This window comes from Pelodiscus sinensis, chromosome 5 (assembly GCF_049634645.1).
Source record: "Pelodiscus sinensis isolate JC-2024 chromosome 5, ASM4963464v1, whole genome shotgun sequence".
Classification (NCBI taxonomy): domain Eukaryota; kingdom Metazoa; phylum Chordata; order Testudines; family Trionychidae; genus Pelodiscus; species Pelodiscus sinensis.
The window spans coordinates 29866478-29882583 of NC_134715.1; the positions used below are offsets into that span (position 1 = coordinate 29866478).

At 39.0% G+C, this 16106-nt stretch overlaps 1 protein-coding gene across 6 annotated transcripts in view; it reads right to left on the bottom strand.

Annotated features, from left to right (window-relative positions):
- Positions 1–2351: 2351 nt before the first annotated feature.
- Positions 2352–16106, bottom strand: part of ELOVL6 (ELOVL fatty acid elongase 6) — a 115077-nt gene continuing 101322 nt past the window's right edge. For all 6 annotated transcript variants that reach the window (XM_006119277.4, XM_006119276.4, XM_075929723.1 and 3 more), the window contains exons 3-4: positions 14844–14995; positions 2352–8636 (exon numbers count right to left, since the gene is read on the bottom strand). In XM_006119277.4, coding sequence (XP_006119339.1) covers positions 8212–8636; positions 14844–14995 — 577 coding nt within the window. In that variant the 3' untranslated portion in view covers positions 2352–8211. The remainder of the gene's footprint in view (positions 8637–14843; positions 14996–16106) is intronic.

Consider the following 16106-nt stretch of genomic DNA (forward strand, 5'->3'; position numbering starts at 1 on the left):
GACTTCAAGGCTCAATGAAGTCATGAGTTCAAAGTTATTGACACTGAAATCTCAGGGGTAATACTGGCCTCAGATGGTAAAAAACACAACAGGTTATCCACTCACCAAGTGGTTTTTCTCCATTTTTGGCAGAAAATCTGTGATCCAGAAATCAGATCTCACTGGTTTTGGGTCTGCCCTGGATCTAAAACGGTTGAGAATAAATATAGAGGTGGATTAAATTGTGAATCCACTCTGACTTCTCAAAGTCCAAGGGGCTTAAATAAGGGATTCTTGTTTTGGCCCATCTCTACTGTTGTTCCATTTCCTAAGGGCCTCCTACATACCAGATAGGCTCCAGTACTTGACCTCAGCAGTGTGTTAAGAACAGAATATAATCAACCCTCATCCCCATCTTTTAAGAGCACTCTGGAATACTTTTTTGTATTTAATCAATATAAAATTTAACACACCGCTGGCTTGCATTTTCATACATAGAACAAGATCTTTAGCAGTGCAAGTGACAAAAGCATTACTAAGAACATCTGTTTTCTTATTCCAGACTCTGTCACTGACCCGCTGGGTGACCTTGGACACATTGCTTCATTGTTTTATGTCTCAGTTTCCAGAGCTGTGGAATTGATGCTTACCTTCCATTGTAAGGTCCTTTGAAAATGCCGGCTGAGAAGCAGTACTTAAAAGCGAAGTATGACTATTCTCCAGCAAAATAATATGTGTATACACTAAAATTGTATTACAATTAGTTAAACTACATATTAATAGAGATGTAGCCGTGTTAGTCTAGTCTAGCTGAAACAAAAGACAGAAGTATGTAGCACTTTAAAGACTAACAAGATGGTTTATTAGGTGATGAGCTTTCATGGGCCAGACCCAATTCCTCAGATCAAATTGTGGAAGAAAATTGACATGACCATATATACCAAAGGGATATATATACCATATGGCTTTGGTTTAATAACAACATTTTAAAAAAAAGTATGTTTTTTTATATAGGGCTATGGAAGAATGTGTTTATGTTTCGGTAGTGGAGTTTGTCAGTGGTTTAACTGTGATTCGCTCTGGAAAGGCATGGGTCAAGCAACATTGTGTTTAATGTTAAAAAGTAGAGTTGCAAAATGGACCATTATATATAGCTTTTATGGAAACTCTTGTGTGCTAGGCCAGCAGTTTTCCTCTGAAGATGTGTGGGCTAAGAAGAATAAAATACAGGGTGAGGTGTGGGGACTAATAAAAATGTGGGAAGACCACTGGAACAGTCCATGTGGCTGAGTACATGGTTTGATGGTTAAAGAAGCCCATGTAAAGGGGCTTAAAGGGCACATAGAGCTTGGGAAGAACTCCTTACGAAAGGGGAGACATGCTCAGAAAACTTTAGTAGAAGTTACTGTGACTCTTTCAGTTTTATGGAAGCAAAGGAGCGTACAGTTTCTCAAAGGATTGTTTCCTTTGTTTGAGCATCCCTCCCTTTCACTCAGAGTACTTTTCATGCAGAGAACTGGCCTAGCCCAAATGGCGCCCCAGGCAAGGAATGTCTTTGATGCCCCCTGCCTCCATTTCTTAAGCTTTTGACTATAAAATACCAGAAACATTTTACTTCAATCACTGTTTTCCCTTTTGTTGCTACAGGTTGAACCTCTCTAGTCCAGCACCATTGGGACCTGACCACTGCTGAAACAAGAGAATTTGCCAAAGAAAGGGAGGTCAGTATTGTGTAGCAGCATTACCAACACTTCCACTGCTTACTGAGATCTTAGAAGACATTTAGGAGTAAATTAGAGTGAAATAACAGCACAGAACACTGAGAGCTAGGACTGGTGGCTGTAAACAAACTTTGTGGGACCGTGGGAAACTTGGCCAGTCACATGATAAGTGGATATCCAGTTAACTAAAATCATACTGGATTAAAATTCTTTAATTTTAATATTGCCGGATTAGAGAGTGCCAGACTAGAGAGTTTCAACCTGTAGCAACAAAAATAGCACCCTGAGGTCAACCCTCCAGAAGCCTGACATCCCACACTGTTGCCTGGGTCTCTTGCCCTTAAATCTGGCCTGGAGTGTAATATAAAAATTATGGATAGCGCTTTTTTGAAGTTAAAACTATGATCCTTTAAAAATCCGTTACCAATAAAAATTCCTTTTATGTGCATCTAAAATGTACACATATTCAGAAAGACTAAAGAGACGTGTGTGTGTACAAACATCATAGCAAGGAGCGGGGTATGAAGTGAAAGATACAATAGGAAGACTATAGTTTGATGGCCAAAGAATTGCCTCAGTGGCCCTATAACCACAAATGATAGAGTTATTACCCCAAGAGGTAATATAAGAAAATAAAACACAGAAAAATAATTTATTTGAACCAAAAGTTAACATTTTATTTTGAATATCAATATCCCCCAAAATAAAAATAAAATTCCTTTTATGTAGTGAAATATCCATTTGAAAATGGCAAAATAAAGATATTTCTCTTATTACGCTTTCCTAGTTATTGTACACATTTAATCTTATCTGAATAGCAATCTAGCTTGAGCTGTAATACTCCAAGAAGCCTGAAAGGTATAATGGATTTTGAGAAAGCAGAAAAGTTAATCCGAGCTGCAGGGCGGGTGGGTATGTTTTTAGGCAGATGGGCCGATTAAAAGCTGCTCAGATTAGGAAGAAGAAGGACTTCTCATTGTGTAAGAGGAATACTGCTGTGTCCAATAGGAACGACTGAAACACATCGACTGGGCTAAATGCAGCATTCCACTCAGATACTGAAGTTTTAGGAAAGGCCCATTACCTCCCAACCTGCAGAACTCACTGTCAAAGCTTATCTAAAGTGTGTTGGCTTAGCTGGTTATTTTGAAACCTCCACGGTGGTTTTGGCTTCCATATTAAAAGAACAACAAACAAACCCTGGACCAAGGCACTGATCCTGCAACTGGTTCCAGGTAGGCATAGGTCCAGTTGCAGGACTGGGATCTTTTTGTCTTTAAATGAACCTAAGATGTGCAGAAATAAAAAAACAGAAAATTATTGAAGATTTCTCCTCATAATTTCTACAGTTCATTTACGAAGGGTAATGTGGCTCAGGATTAATGACTTAAGTGTCTCTAGGGCCTGTGAGGTGTGGAGTAACCTCAACACCCATTGAACTTAGCAGGATTTGGATCTTTAATCACCTTGTTGGACTGGACTTTAAAGCCTGGAACCAAAATCTAGAGAAGTTCATGGATATCTTTCCATCCACTTCAGTGGGCTTCGAATCAGGCCCTGGAGGAGAAAGAGACATCACACCAATGTAGGAGTTCATCATCATCTGTTCAAATTACTTCCTCCATCAAAGCCAGTTTATTACTATACAGAAGGTATACCTGTATATAACTATATTAGACTATTATACGTGGTTCTGAAGTACAGGACAGATATATTAGACTATTATATGTGGTTCTGAAGTACAGGACAGAAAGCAAACAGCAAAACAGAAAGCAAACTTGTTTTGCTACATCACACTGTGCTAATATACTGTATCTGGCACCTGTTCAGAAAGGCTGCTGTTTTCATTGTCACAATCATTTGTGTCTTACATAGTCTGTTACATAAAACTGATCATCAAAAACCAAGAATTTCGCTCACTTGTTTGTCAACTAACACGTTTTCCCAAGAGTTCACTTTATAAGAGAGAAGAAACGTACTGAAATCAAATCATGAGGATTACCAGCTAAAAATAAACCACAGAACAATTCTGAAATTGTCAAAACACTTGAGAGGGACCAGGGAGCCATTGTACTATTAAATACTCCACAAAATGCATAGGGACAAACTATTTCACTGAAGCGTTTTCCACCAGCCGCAGTAGTATAAGCGGTATAGCATACAACGCCTTTACATTAGACTCATTTCTAGAAAAGGTGCTAATCCACATTCTAAACTCTCACATCTGATGTCTTAATTGTAACACTAACCTGCACTCTGATTAGTAAATAGTTTTTATCAGTAACTACAATCTCTTGGAAACAGGACAGGATTGCCTTGTAGTATCTCCCATAACATACACCCTAATCCATGATTTCATCTACTCAGGTTGCTTGTTGAGTGTATTCCATTGACATGACTATATCCTTATTTTGTACGTAAATATGGTTGTTAGTTTACTGTGGCATTCTGCTGGTGGACACCATGTAGTTCTCCTTTGCACCCAGATTAGAATCCTTATGTGCCATCTGAGAGATTGAACACAAAATCATTTGTGACTCTGTTGTACAAATGTTTGTACACATGGGTTATTTTCCCACAGACATAACTGAAAGAGAGTTCAAACTTAAACTACTTTCTGATATTTTATCAGCCAGCTGAAAATATTTTCTTTAAATAGTCACCACATAATATCACTGCTTAGCAAGATCCAAATTCTGCTCTTAGCTGCATGAGTGTAAATTTAGAGTAACTCCACTACCTCCAGTGAAATTATACTGGATTTATACCTATATAAATCAGAACAGAATTTGGCCCCAGAGGGCTGAATTTATAATTGGTTAAACTTCCTTGATTTCAGAAGTCGAAATGAATGCCATAAACTTGTCCTGACAACTGTCATGATTTTATCCTAGGTCTACAATACTTGGTGTTTTTCATACAATCTGAGCTCCCAGAATCATGTGACTGGAGTCATGTGACAATAAAATCTTAAGCTTTCATTGACAAAATATAAGCCTTCATGTTTGTAGAGCAGACGTTGAAACTGTGAGCCTATGAGGCTCAAAATGCTGAAGAGAAAAAAAAAAAAACCTAACACCTTTTAAATCACCATTTTTAGGGCCTGACTCATACATTTCAAACAGATTGGATTGGCAATACTGTATAAACGTCAGTAGAATTACACCAGGACTGAAACTGCGCCTGTATGTTATTGGGTTAAATGACAGGGGCTGGAATGGGATGTGTGTTTTTTTTTAAATAAAAATAGAAAAACAAAGATTTTTGTATTTGGACTAAATCTAATTTAAAGGAATTGAGAATATCACATTTGAATCCATTAAAACTTCATCAGTAAAAATTCTGTTGTACTGTACTGCAATTTAAATAGGGCATAAGTAAATGAGTCCATGGCATGGCATCAGATAAAGTAAATGACAGTTCAATTTTCAGTAAAGCTATCAATTTACTCAGACATGCTGCCAAATATGATTCCGATCCTGCACTCCATTAATAAGTAGGTCTTATGTAAACAGTCCCATTTATTTTCATGAAAACTTTACTCGCTAGCTGAGTTCCCATTGACTGAGGGGACTTCAGTATGTACTTGGATTACTAGCTCATGCTGAAGTCCTTGCTAACACATCCATGGTAGTCCTTTACTACTGTTATCCATGCTAACTTTAATCTACTTAACATAGATATGTCTACCCATGATATACTCGTAATTGTATTTGCTGTATAAATGTACTCCACGGTGGAGTGAAATTCTGATTTTGTCTAAGTCAATGGCAAAATTCCCAAGATTTCAATCTGGCTCTATATGTTTAAATGCAGTATCATTTGTTGACAGATTAAACACAATGCATAAATATTTTTGGAAAATACTGCAAAGAAATAATTGTTTAAAAAAAAAACTATTGCATTATTTTCCCTCTGTTAAACCACTGAGATCAACTCACAATACTTTACATACCTATGATCTAGCTTCTTATTTGTAATGTTTACTGAGCCTTTCCATAAACATAAAAGAAATTAAAATGAATGTATTTTCCTCATTACGCAGACGAAAGAAGTGGCATTATAAGGTAAATATGTTAGCTTCATTCAAGTCAGTGGCAAAACTCCCATTGTTTTCATTGGGGTCAGGATTTCACCCGTAATTTCAAAAGACATGTGGGTTTACTTCCATAACCTCATTTCAGTCTGCATAGAAAGTGATTAGAGACCACAGAAAGAATTGAACATTGGAATGGCACAATCATTGGCTTGTAACTGATGCTTCTGTTCTGACTGAATTTAAGTTTAATTTTGCCTTTTCCATCCTTAATTATTTTCCTTTTGTTCGGTTACTGCTACCTTTAAGCCAGGCTAAAAATTAAGTAGGAGAAAACAGCTCATTGTGGATTATCGTTCTCTACTTCCAAAGCTGTGAAATACCACCATTTGCACATTTAATTGGCTTTGTCTAATAATTCCAGTTATACAGTAGTTCTTTAAGTTAAGCTCACGTCATCTTCATTACTGAATATCACATTTTGCTGTTGGTTGTGTACCATAATATAAGGCCAGAACATCACTAATGCAAATAATACACATGTAAACTTGTTTTTCTGCTTGTTATGGTTATGGTTAGGCCCCCAAGGACTTTCTGATTCTTTTAAGAGCATTCACATAATACGGAATGTAACTTTATTTTTTGTTCTTCTTCACATAGAGACACTTAAAGCCCTTGTCATCTCTCATAGAATATTAAGCAGCTCTGTTTTATGAATGTCAGCACAATTAAAGCCAAAATAATAATAATAATAATAATACTTTGTACTGTACAATCTCAAATTAAAGCAAAAAAGATAATGACAATCTTTTGCATTAGCCAGAAAATGTGATTCTCTTCCACTGGACTTTCTTCTTGTTGACAAGTCACATAATGTGTGTATGGGTCTAGTTGTGTATATTCTATGCAGAACATATTCTGTTCATCTAGTTCTTCTAATTGTTTAGTTCAACTACCAAACTGATTACAATTTAGAATACTACATTAACACATTTAACATCAAGTTTACATACTTGCTTTTTTTAAATACTAGGAACTTGTACATATTTTATTTGGCTTTGTAAGGACTGAAAAATTACAGATAACGCAATCTACTTTTCTTTGAAAGAATATGGCTCTTATCAACTAACTGCCTTTCAGGTGCAGAGTGAAATATCTTTTCTCCTATCTGTAGCTGACTTGAGAACAGGATGTCTTCTTAAGTGGTCAGTAGGATGCTACAAAGCAGATTGTTCTCAATTAAGGATAATTCTCCCTGGACATTATAGTTAAGCTGTTGCAGCAAAATGATTTCATTAGAATAATATTTCTATAGAAGTCTCAAGAAAAACTATTCCAAGTAAGTTTTGTTGTAGTATCTCCACATGACCAGAGGAGGGCACTTTAAACTTCTTTGCACTGCTCATGAAGCAAATGCAGAAACACAGTGTTAGCCAATGTCACATACAGTCCTGCCGAATGCTATTACGGTTGCAGATACCTTTTTCTTAAGTTCACAAAAATATAAAATATGTGCTGTACCACAGGGCCCTATTCTGTAGATAGAGTGTCTGTCTCTAGCTGTCTAAATTTTCTTTTGATTCTTCCCCACTTTCATTTACTTCAGCTGCTGTAATACTGCTGATTAATTTGAGACTCACAGATAATTGTTAAAAAATATTAGGGGGTTCTCATCCTCCACACCCATTACTCTGTTGTTAGCTCCAGGCAATGTAACAGAGATTGATTTAACCCTCTGCCTTATTCTGCTGCAGAAATTCCTTGACTTTGATTGGAAAATGCACTTGGAAAAAGCACTCTCTGAGATATGATATGTATCTCATCAAATTTAAATCTTGAAAAATTACTGCTCCTCTCTGCCTGCTGAAAGCATAGATGTTGCATCCCAAATCTGCATGCACAGCATATCACAGAGTGGAGAAATCAATCTTTTATCAACTCCATTCACTAGTTCAATGACTTTCCATAACAAACATTCAAGATAACCATTCGTTTTTCACATTTGGGCTAAACAGGTCAACCCTTTAGGATAAAGTTTTTAATTTTGTAACTGTACTGGTATCATAGACACAAATAGTTTGTCTGCTCTCTGCTTTGTTTTGTTCAAATTGAATGCAGAAAAAAAGATTAGAAAGGATATAGAAATAATTTTTTTATAAAGGTCTTTCTTCCATCTTTGGGGAAGCACAAGGCTTATTTCTCCCCTGCAAAATGTTATTTTCCTTCCTTTTTCAGAGCTGACAGGTACAAGAAGGAAGATGTCTTTCCTCAGCAGTCGTCAGAGATGGAGTAGAATTCAGTGAGTCCTCACCATGATAGGATCATAAACTTACTGGTTTAAACCAACCTAGCTGTCCCTAAGCTGCCGAGGTTTAGCTGCACCATTCATGTTTCCTTGTGCCATTTTGTTTTGTTTGTTTTTCTTTTGTTTTTCTTGATGACCCTGAGCTATGGCTTCTGTCTTGTTTTATACCACTAATCAGCCTTCCTTGCTTTTCTGGTTTTGCCGATGTAGGCCTCAAAGAAGAAATGGCAGAATAACACGAAATAGCTGAGGTACATGAGAGAAGACCAGATGATGTTCTGAACATGGGAGTGGCACTGCCCCTGTTGCATCCAGGAGAAGACCAGGTAATTAACTACACAACCAATCAACATCTGAGTGATCTGTGATAAGGTGATGAACATGGCAAACTTGCGTGAGACTCGGAAGCCAGCAGCCCGCAAGGCGTAGTAAGAGTACATAACAGCGTGCACTCCATAGTTCATGGTCATAAACCAGCCACCGCCAGCCACCATGTCCTTGTAAGAGTACCAAGAATAAAGCAGCACCGTAATGTGGTGGTACCAGTGCAGGAAGATGAGCTTCTGTTTCCTAAGAATAATGAATATTGTATCTCCTGTAAGAGAGAAGATGGGAGGGAGGTATCAGAAGCGAATCAAACTACTTTGTAATTCTTGTGTTTCTGTCACATCTTTTCCTTTGAAAATGGTGGGACATTATTTAGATTATAGCATTTTGGGGCACTGATGAAAAACTCAGCTCCAACCACCCCTATACTCAAGGCTTTATTGGAGTTTAGAAGCTACTTCTATATTCATGCCCAGAGTCAGGTGTTACCCAGGTCCCTTTATCTTAATGATGTGGAACCAAAAGTTGAGGTCTGAAAAAACACATAGGATCCAATCTTTGTGATATGGGCAACTGCTCTTTCAAAATGCCCATCACTTAATTTAGAAACATTCTCTGCTCAGGAGGTAATATCTGGTGGTATCTCATAAGGACTGTATTTTTGACTCGTGCTTTTATGTTTTGAACACAAGCAATGTCCATTTGTCCAGTGCAACGGCAGGAAACAGTGGTATTTAACAGACACCAGGAAATCATATTTAACAAACCAAAACCTAACTATAGTAAGTGAAGACTGACTATGTGCTGTTCTGGAGATTATAAGCACAAATATTCAAGTCAATATTTTCAAACCCATGTGCCTAAAATTAGGTCCTGATCATATATTTAGGCACACGGATTAAAGTGTCTGATTTCTAACCCCTGCTCACAGTAATGTCAATGAGAATGGTAGCAACTTAGCCTTTTTTGAACTAGGTGCCTAAATATGGATGTAGGTGTCCAAATTTAGACAACCCTCCCCCCAAAATTTGAATATTTCAATCAAAGAGCACAAAGACTTTGTATCACTTTATCCTGGCATATGTGACAAATTGAAGATGATTCCTTATGGGACCTATCCTCCCCTGTGTGTGTTGTCCAGTGGGATTACAGAATCAGGCCATGAGAATTTACACCTGGCAGTGACAATCCTGGGTGACTGAGGGAAGAGTTTGTGCCATTGTGTTCTCACCAATAAATATCTAGACCCCTGTGGTTCTGAGTGTTAATATAAATGTGAACAGGAGCGACTAGTCTAAAAAATTTTTTGTAATCAAGGTCTGATTCTGTAAATATAAAAAAAATGGTTAAATGTACACAACTTCGGAATTTATATAAAGAATATTATGACTTGAACAAATTATTGTCAAATCTCACACAGTTGGTCTGCACAAAGGTCATTTACAAAAGAAAGTAAGTCTACATGCTAAAGGCCTTAGGTTTTTCCATCCATGCAAAGAGGATTTTTTGGACGTAACTGCTATTACTTTATTATTAAAAGGACTGTAGTGGCTGGGGAGTGAGGGTGGGATATAGCATAAAATAATGAGTACAGTCAAGAATTTCAAAATAATTAGTGATTTTGCATGCCTCATTTTTTTTGACTGTCCAACTTGGGACACCTGCTATAGGACTGGACTTCAGGGGCTTGTGCTCAGCAATTTCTGTAAATAAGGTCAATTTAAGATGCCTCAAAAACCTGAGGCAGCCAAATCACTACCTATATTTGAGAATCTTGGTTGCAGCTTTCACTGAAACTTAACTCAGAGCTCCTACCCAAAGAGGTCTGAGGTTTTGGGGAAAATTTCTGGGAATTTTTAGGGTTTTCATTTTCACACATTTCTGTACTGTCTGCTTGTGGCTTGACTAAATGTACTCAGTAGTGAAAATCACAGAAAGTCTGTGGTCTGTTTCTAGCCAATCTGGAGCCAGAAGTACCAAACATTGGAAGGAAGGGCCTGCTGTCATGAGAGGTTCAACTCATTTTTTAAGACTAAGGTCAATAAATTCTGTTCTCAGTCACATATATCTATGTAATGAGCTCCATTAATGGCACTGAAGTTATTTTAGATTGAATGACTAGTATGACAACATTGGGCTCCACCAGTTCAAACAGTTTGAATATGTATCTGAATAGTTGATACTTGTGCAAGTTGTAGCTGAACCAGCTACAATTTGTACCACTGGTGGGAGGTGAGGTGGGGGGATGGGGTGCAAGTGTGGATACTTCCTGGTTTTAGAGAGAAAATGGGGTAATTCTGAAATATCTCAAATCCCTTTTTCCAAATTCTCATGGTACTGCTGCAAAAATATGTTGTAGTCTTTCCACTTAGGCTATGTCTAAACTACAAGGTTTTTGCGCAAAAACTGACGGAGCGTCCACAACTTAAGCGCATTTTTGTGCAAAAAAAAATAAAAAATACAGTAAATTGACAGGACAGAGAGCTTTTGCCGGTAGAGTTATTCCTATCCCCATGAGAAATAACTTCTTTTTGCGCTACAGCTCTTGAGCAAAAAGGCACATGTGGATGCTCCGCAAGGATTTCTTGCGTAAAAAGAGCCTATCAGAAAAATCACAGGTGCTCTGATGGCCATTCTGATAGTGGCAATCAGAGCTTTCTTGTGCAAGAGCATCCATGCAGTGTGGACACTCTCTTGCGCAAAAGCACATCACTTTTGCGATGCACTTTTGAGGTGTAGATATGCTTTTGTGCAAGAAGTTTTTGTGGAAGATCTCTTCTGCAAAAAGCTTTTTGCGCAAAACCCTGCAGTGTAGACAAAGCCTTATTGTTTCTTTCTCTTCCCGCTGTTTGCCACCCCCCACACTCATCTTAATTATTTTATTCATAAATGTACACTTTTATTATAGACTGTGATTAATAGTGGAGAAAGTGTCAGGTTTGAAAACAAAGTGTGTTCTTATGCACGTATGTCTTTGGAAAATCAAAATGATAAACATTAGTGATGGGGGCAACTGAATCTATGCCTTACATATGAAGGCTGCAGTTGGGCACATGGTTTGCTTCATTGACTGTAGGAATGCTGAGTCACATTTGTTAGAACCTAGACTATTAGCAGATAGTTTCCGATTTTAATAAAACCAGATGCAAAGTGGATTCTGATGTAATTCAAACAGTAAGAAACCAAAAAGTTTGAAACAGCAAGAAGGGGGCAGTGTCTCCTTCTCGGGCTGAAAAATTGCTTATCTAAAATCCACTGAACTGAGTTTTGCTGTTAAACTGCCAGAATAGGTTTGTTTTTCATCTGTATTTAGTGAATTGGGCAGCTCTGTGAGGTTTCAGTAACCTGCACCCTCAAAAGTGAACACAGGAGGGCTGCTGAAAGTCTCTTACTTTTCATTAAGATCATTCTCTTTCATACTGAGAGGTCCTGTGAGACACAAACATACAGGCTGCATACTAAACATACTTTACCAAGTATAAAAGGTCTCAGAGGGGTATCTGTGTTAGTCTATAACTGTGAAAACAGTGAACAGCCTTGTGGCACCTTAGAGACTAACGACTACTTGTTGTTTCTACTAAGTATGTACTTTATAGCCACCTTGCAAAAACTGTGGCAGAGAAAAACCATTTACAAAATCTATTCCAAGATGCAGGATGCATCCGAGGGTGGGCAGAAGAACTACAATATTAAGCAAACTGCCAGCTAGGGTTCTGGTGTATTTGGAGAGTGGGGGGAAGACTGTGTACAGACACAAAGGACAAATAAAACAGAACGGAGGCAGAATGAGACCTGAAGCCTCTTGCTTCCAGATGTTCCAGCTGGATGTCATTGTGTGTAGCTTTCAGATTTGCATACAGTAAGGCTGATGCTGAGTGACACTGCAGATCACTCTACTAGGCTACGTCTACACTGGCATGATTTTCCGAAAATGCTTTTAACGGAAAACTTTTCCATTAAAAGCATTTTTGGAAAAGCACGTCTAGATTGGCAGGATGCTTTTCTGCAAAAGCACTTTTTGCGGAAAAGCGTCCGTGGCCAATCTAGACGCGGTTTCCCGCAAAAAAGCCCTGATCGCCATTTTCGCGATCGGGGCTTTTTTGCAGAAAACAGTACTGTGCTGTTTACACTGGCCCTCTTGCGCAAATGATTTGCGCAAGAGGGCTTTTGCCCGAACAGGAGCAGCACAGTATTTCCGCAAGAACACTGACGATCTTACATGAGATCGTCAGTGTTCTTGTGGAAATTCAAGTGGCCAGTGTAGACAGCTGGCAAGTTTTTCCGCAAAATCAAATGATTTTGCGGAAAAACTTGCCAGTCTAGACACAGCCCTAATGTTTATCTGTAATCACTCACAGTTTCTGACATGGGGCATCCTGTTCACTCTGAAAGTGAATTTTTTGTACATGGTTATATATGGGAGATAAGGTTAGGGAGGAATCCAGTGTCTCATACTAGATTGGGTACTGGTCCAGGACTTGTCCTCATGTAATCAGTCAAAGTACAGTGATAAACCTAAGGCTGCAACTTTCCCTTGACACTTGATACAGTCAGTATATTTATTCTTAGCTACTGAACCTGTGAACTCCAGAGCTAAACCGAGAATCTTAGCAGCCTGAGGTTAAGGACCTTAGCTGACAGCTCTAAGAGATTCATCTCTGCTGTAGGCAAGAATGGGAGAGAGGGGGAGGATGCTGAACAATGGGTTACATCAGATTTTCTTGACCTGGAGACCAATATGTAGGGGGTGTTCCTGAGCCACCAGCTGCACAAAGTTCAATAGCCCCAGGTACCTGGACCTAAAATAATTTCTATTTCCAGTGGGTACTTCTTGAGTCCCTTCCCCACTCCCAATTCTTAGTGATTCTAGGTGGCTTTTGGGTACTTCCACATGGCTATATAGAACCTTCTCCTTATACTTCAGCCTGGATAACCTTTTCTGGCTGCACATTCTGATAATTCCTGTTAAACTTTTTTTATTCTGAACAAATTGCATCAGGCCTATGGACTTGATTCTGCTGATATAAGTGAAGTATAATTCCACTGATGTCAATGCTATTTTACTGGTGAAAAGTTCATATCAGAGGATGAATCAGGCCTTAAGTGTATCTGTATGTTGACTGTAGTTCAATTACAATTAAGACATCGTGGTTGTTAGCACAGTGGCAGACATCCAGCCCTGGTCAGTAGCAGTTTAGTGAGTTTAACAAGTGCTAAATTTAGAAATAGGGGACACGGCCAAACTAATTTGCAGAAGGCCTGAGTCTATGATCATGAACGCGAAGAAATGAAGTTTCCAGTGCCCTGGCTGGTACAACCATTAAATAAAGCTTCAGGGGGTAGTCAAGTTAGTCTGTACAGGATAAACTTAAAAAAACTACATATGGTTTGGTAGCACTTTATAGATTAACAAAACATGTAGATGGAATCATGAGCTTTCGTGGGCACAGCCCACTTCTTCAGATGAGTTTGACTCCGGTCATCTGAAGAAGTGGGTTGTGCCCACGAAAGCTCATGATACCATCTACATGTTTTGTTAAGTCTATAAAGTGCTAATACACCATTTGTTGTTCATTAGATAAAGGTTTATTTATCTCTAGATAAGGTGATAGGAGAAACAAGGATCCCTATGAAGAGATACATAAAAAACAATACAATGTGGGCTTATTTGACACTTCCAGTCACCTCCTGAGGGAGAGGAGATTGCCTCAGCATGAATGTTATGCTTAATCAGCAGGAGAAGGGAGCAGATAACACTAGGTAACTCCCGCTTCTACTATGAACTGCTAATAGGTTGTCCCTAACCCTAGCACAGATGTACAAATAAAGTGGGGAAAACAAAGGCACAAAAGGTCTCTCAGCTTCTTTTCATACGCTCCAAAAAGTCAAAGAGAAATAAGGTGCCCTGAGTTTGAGGGAGCACCGAGACTGCTCTGTCCATTGCCCCAAGAGCTCCAGAGAGGGGGCTAGGAGGAACAGGGCCATGAGCCTACTTAACCTCCACAATGACCCATGGAGGAATTGTGCGCCAGGAAGGAACAGGCTGTACCATCCCCAGGGTACCGGAGAGCTACAGGAGGGGAACAATGTGTGGGCTTCATTTGGTTCTAAAATGTCCCCAGCTTGTAGCTATGGCTAAATGGCATGGGTTAGCTCCAGGGCATGAGTGCACTAAGCAAAAGCCATAGTTTACCTAAACTAAATCAAAACTGCTAAAAACTAAGGTGACATGGCCTGAGGGGCTTGTGAATCATCTTGGACAACTTTAAACTGCTCTAATCTTAGCATAATTGGGCTTAAAAGTTAGCAACTGAGAAATATGGGGGGAAGGGTTGGCATTTTTATTTACAAGCCCAAAAAGAAGTTTTCAGCAGCACTGAATGGTCTTGCACGTTTTTTTGCAAAAACTCTTTTGCCCAAAATGTGCACAGTAGGCCAAAAAAAAAAAAAAAAAAAAGGGAGAGCAGGTACTCACCTAATTCAGGTGCTTTGCTTAGTACAAAGGCATAAGCCCAGAATTTGCTGACAGGTCCATTGTAAAAACTCTGGTCACACACTGACTGCTTCAGGCCTTTGGTCATCAGAATGTACAGCATGTAAGCACCAGTTCGGACAGCACCAAATATACTTCAGAATAGAGAGAAAAAATAAAGAACATTCAGTAGTTACTCAATACCTAAATTTAATCACTTCAAATCATTATAGTAAAAACCCAGCAGTGTTCTTAATTATTAGCTGTTTGGGGCCAAATATTCATGTTGATTCATGTGCAGAGCTGGAGTAACTTCACTGCCTTTAAGAAGTGACTCTGAATGTACAGAGTAAGTGGAGAATATCTGCTTTTTTATCGGACTAAAATAAAGCTACCAGTGGCATTCTGCTACAGTCATGTCAGCTCCCTTCTTTCAGTCCTAGGGAAATGCTATTTCAGGTATCAAGAGTATCTGGGAATGTGCAATAGCTCTGAGTGTGTGCAGTATACAGACTTTCGATCTGCTAGCTGGGAATCTTCACTACCCACAAGTGGTGAGTTTAACAGCAGCTGGAATATTTTATTGTTATAAACTCCCTCCTCTGGGTTTTTCAGTGTGTTCTGTTTGTTCTCTAGGCCCCAATCCTGCAAGGAATTTCATGCAGGCAGAATCCTCTACTCCAGCCAGAATGCCACAGACCTCAGAGGAGAACCTGCTTTAAGAGAGGAGCTTAAGCTTATGAACTCTTTTGATAGATGCTCTGGCTGGCTTCATTTTGTGTCTCATACACCACCTGGCTCACTGTTTGCTTTTAAGTCATTGCTAACAGAGGATCCGACACGGAGAAACTAGATGAATTCATTTCATGAGACTCACAAATCACCCTCCTTTCCTTCAATCTGTCTGGACAGCAAGCTACGTTGTGTTCTGTAAATGAGCTACTTTAGAATGTACAGTATGGCATTAATGAGTGTCATTCACTGAGAAGATGGTTTCAGATTACAAGTACAGGTGGCACTGCTGAGACAGTTTCGCTACAGCAACACCCTCTGTACCATCATCTAGTAGCTAGCTGGTGTCCACTTTCCAGTCTCTAGCTGTTGGCTCAGTAACCACAAGGATCAAAGGCCATTCCGTGGGTAAACCATGGGTGCATTACACTCCAGCTTGAAAACCAAATGTGGAGAGACTCAAAGGCTTCTTTCTCACCCTGCAGCAGTAGCACAGCCTGGGCCTGGTAAGGAGACTTGCCTCACTTGCTAAGT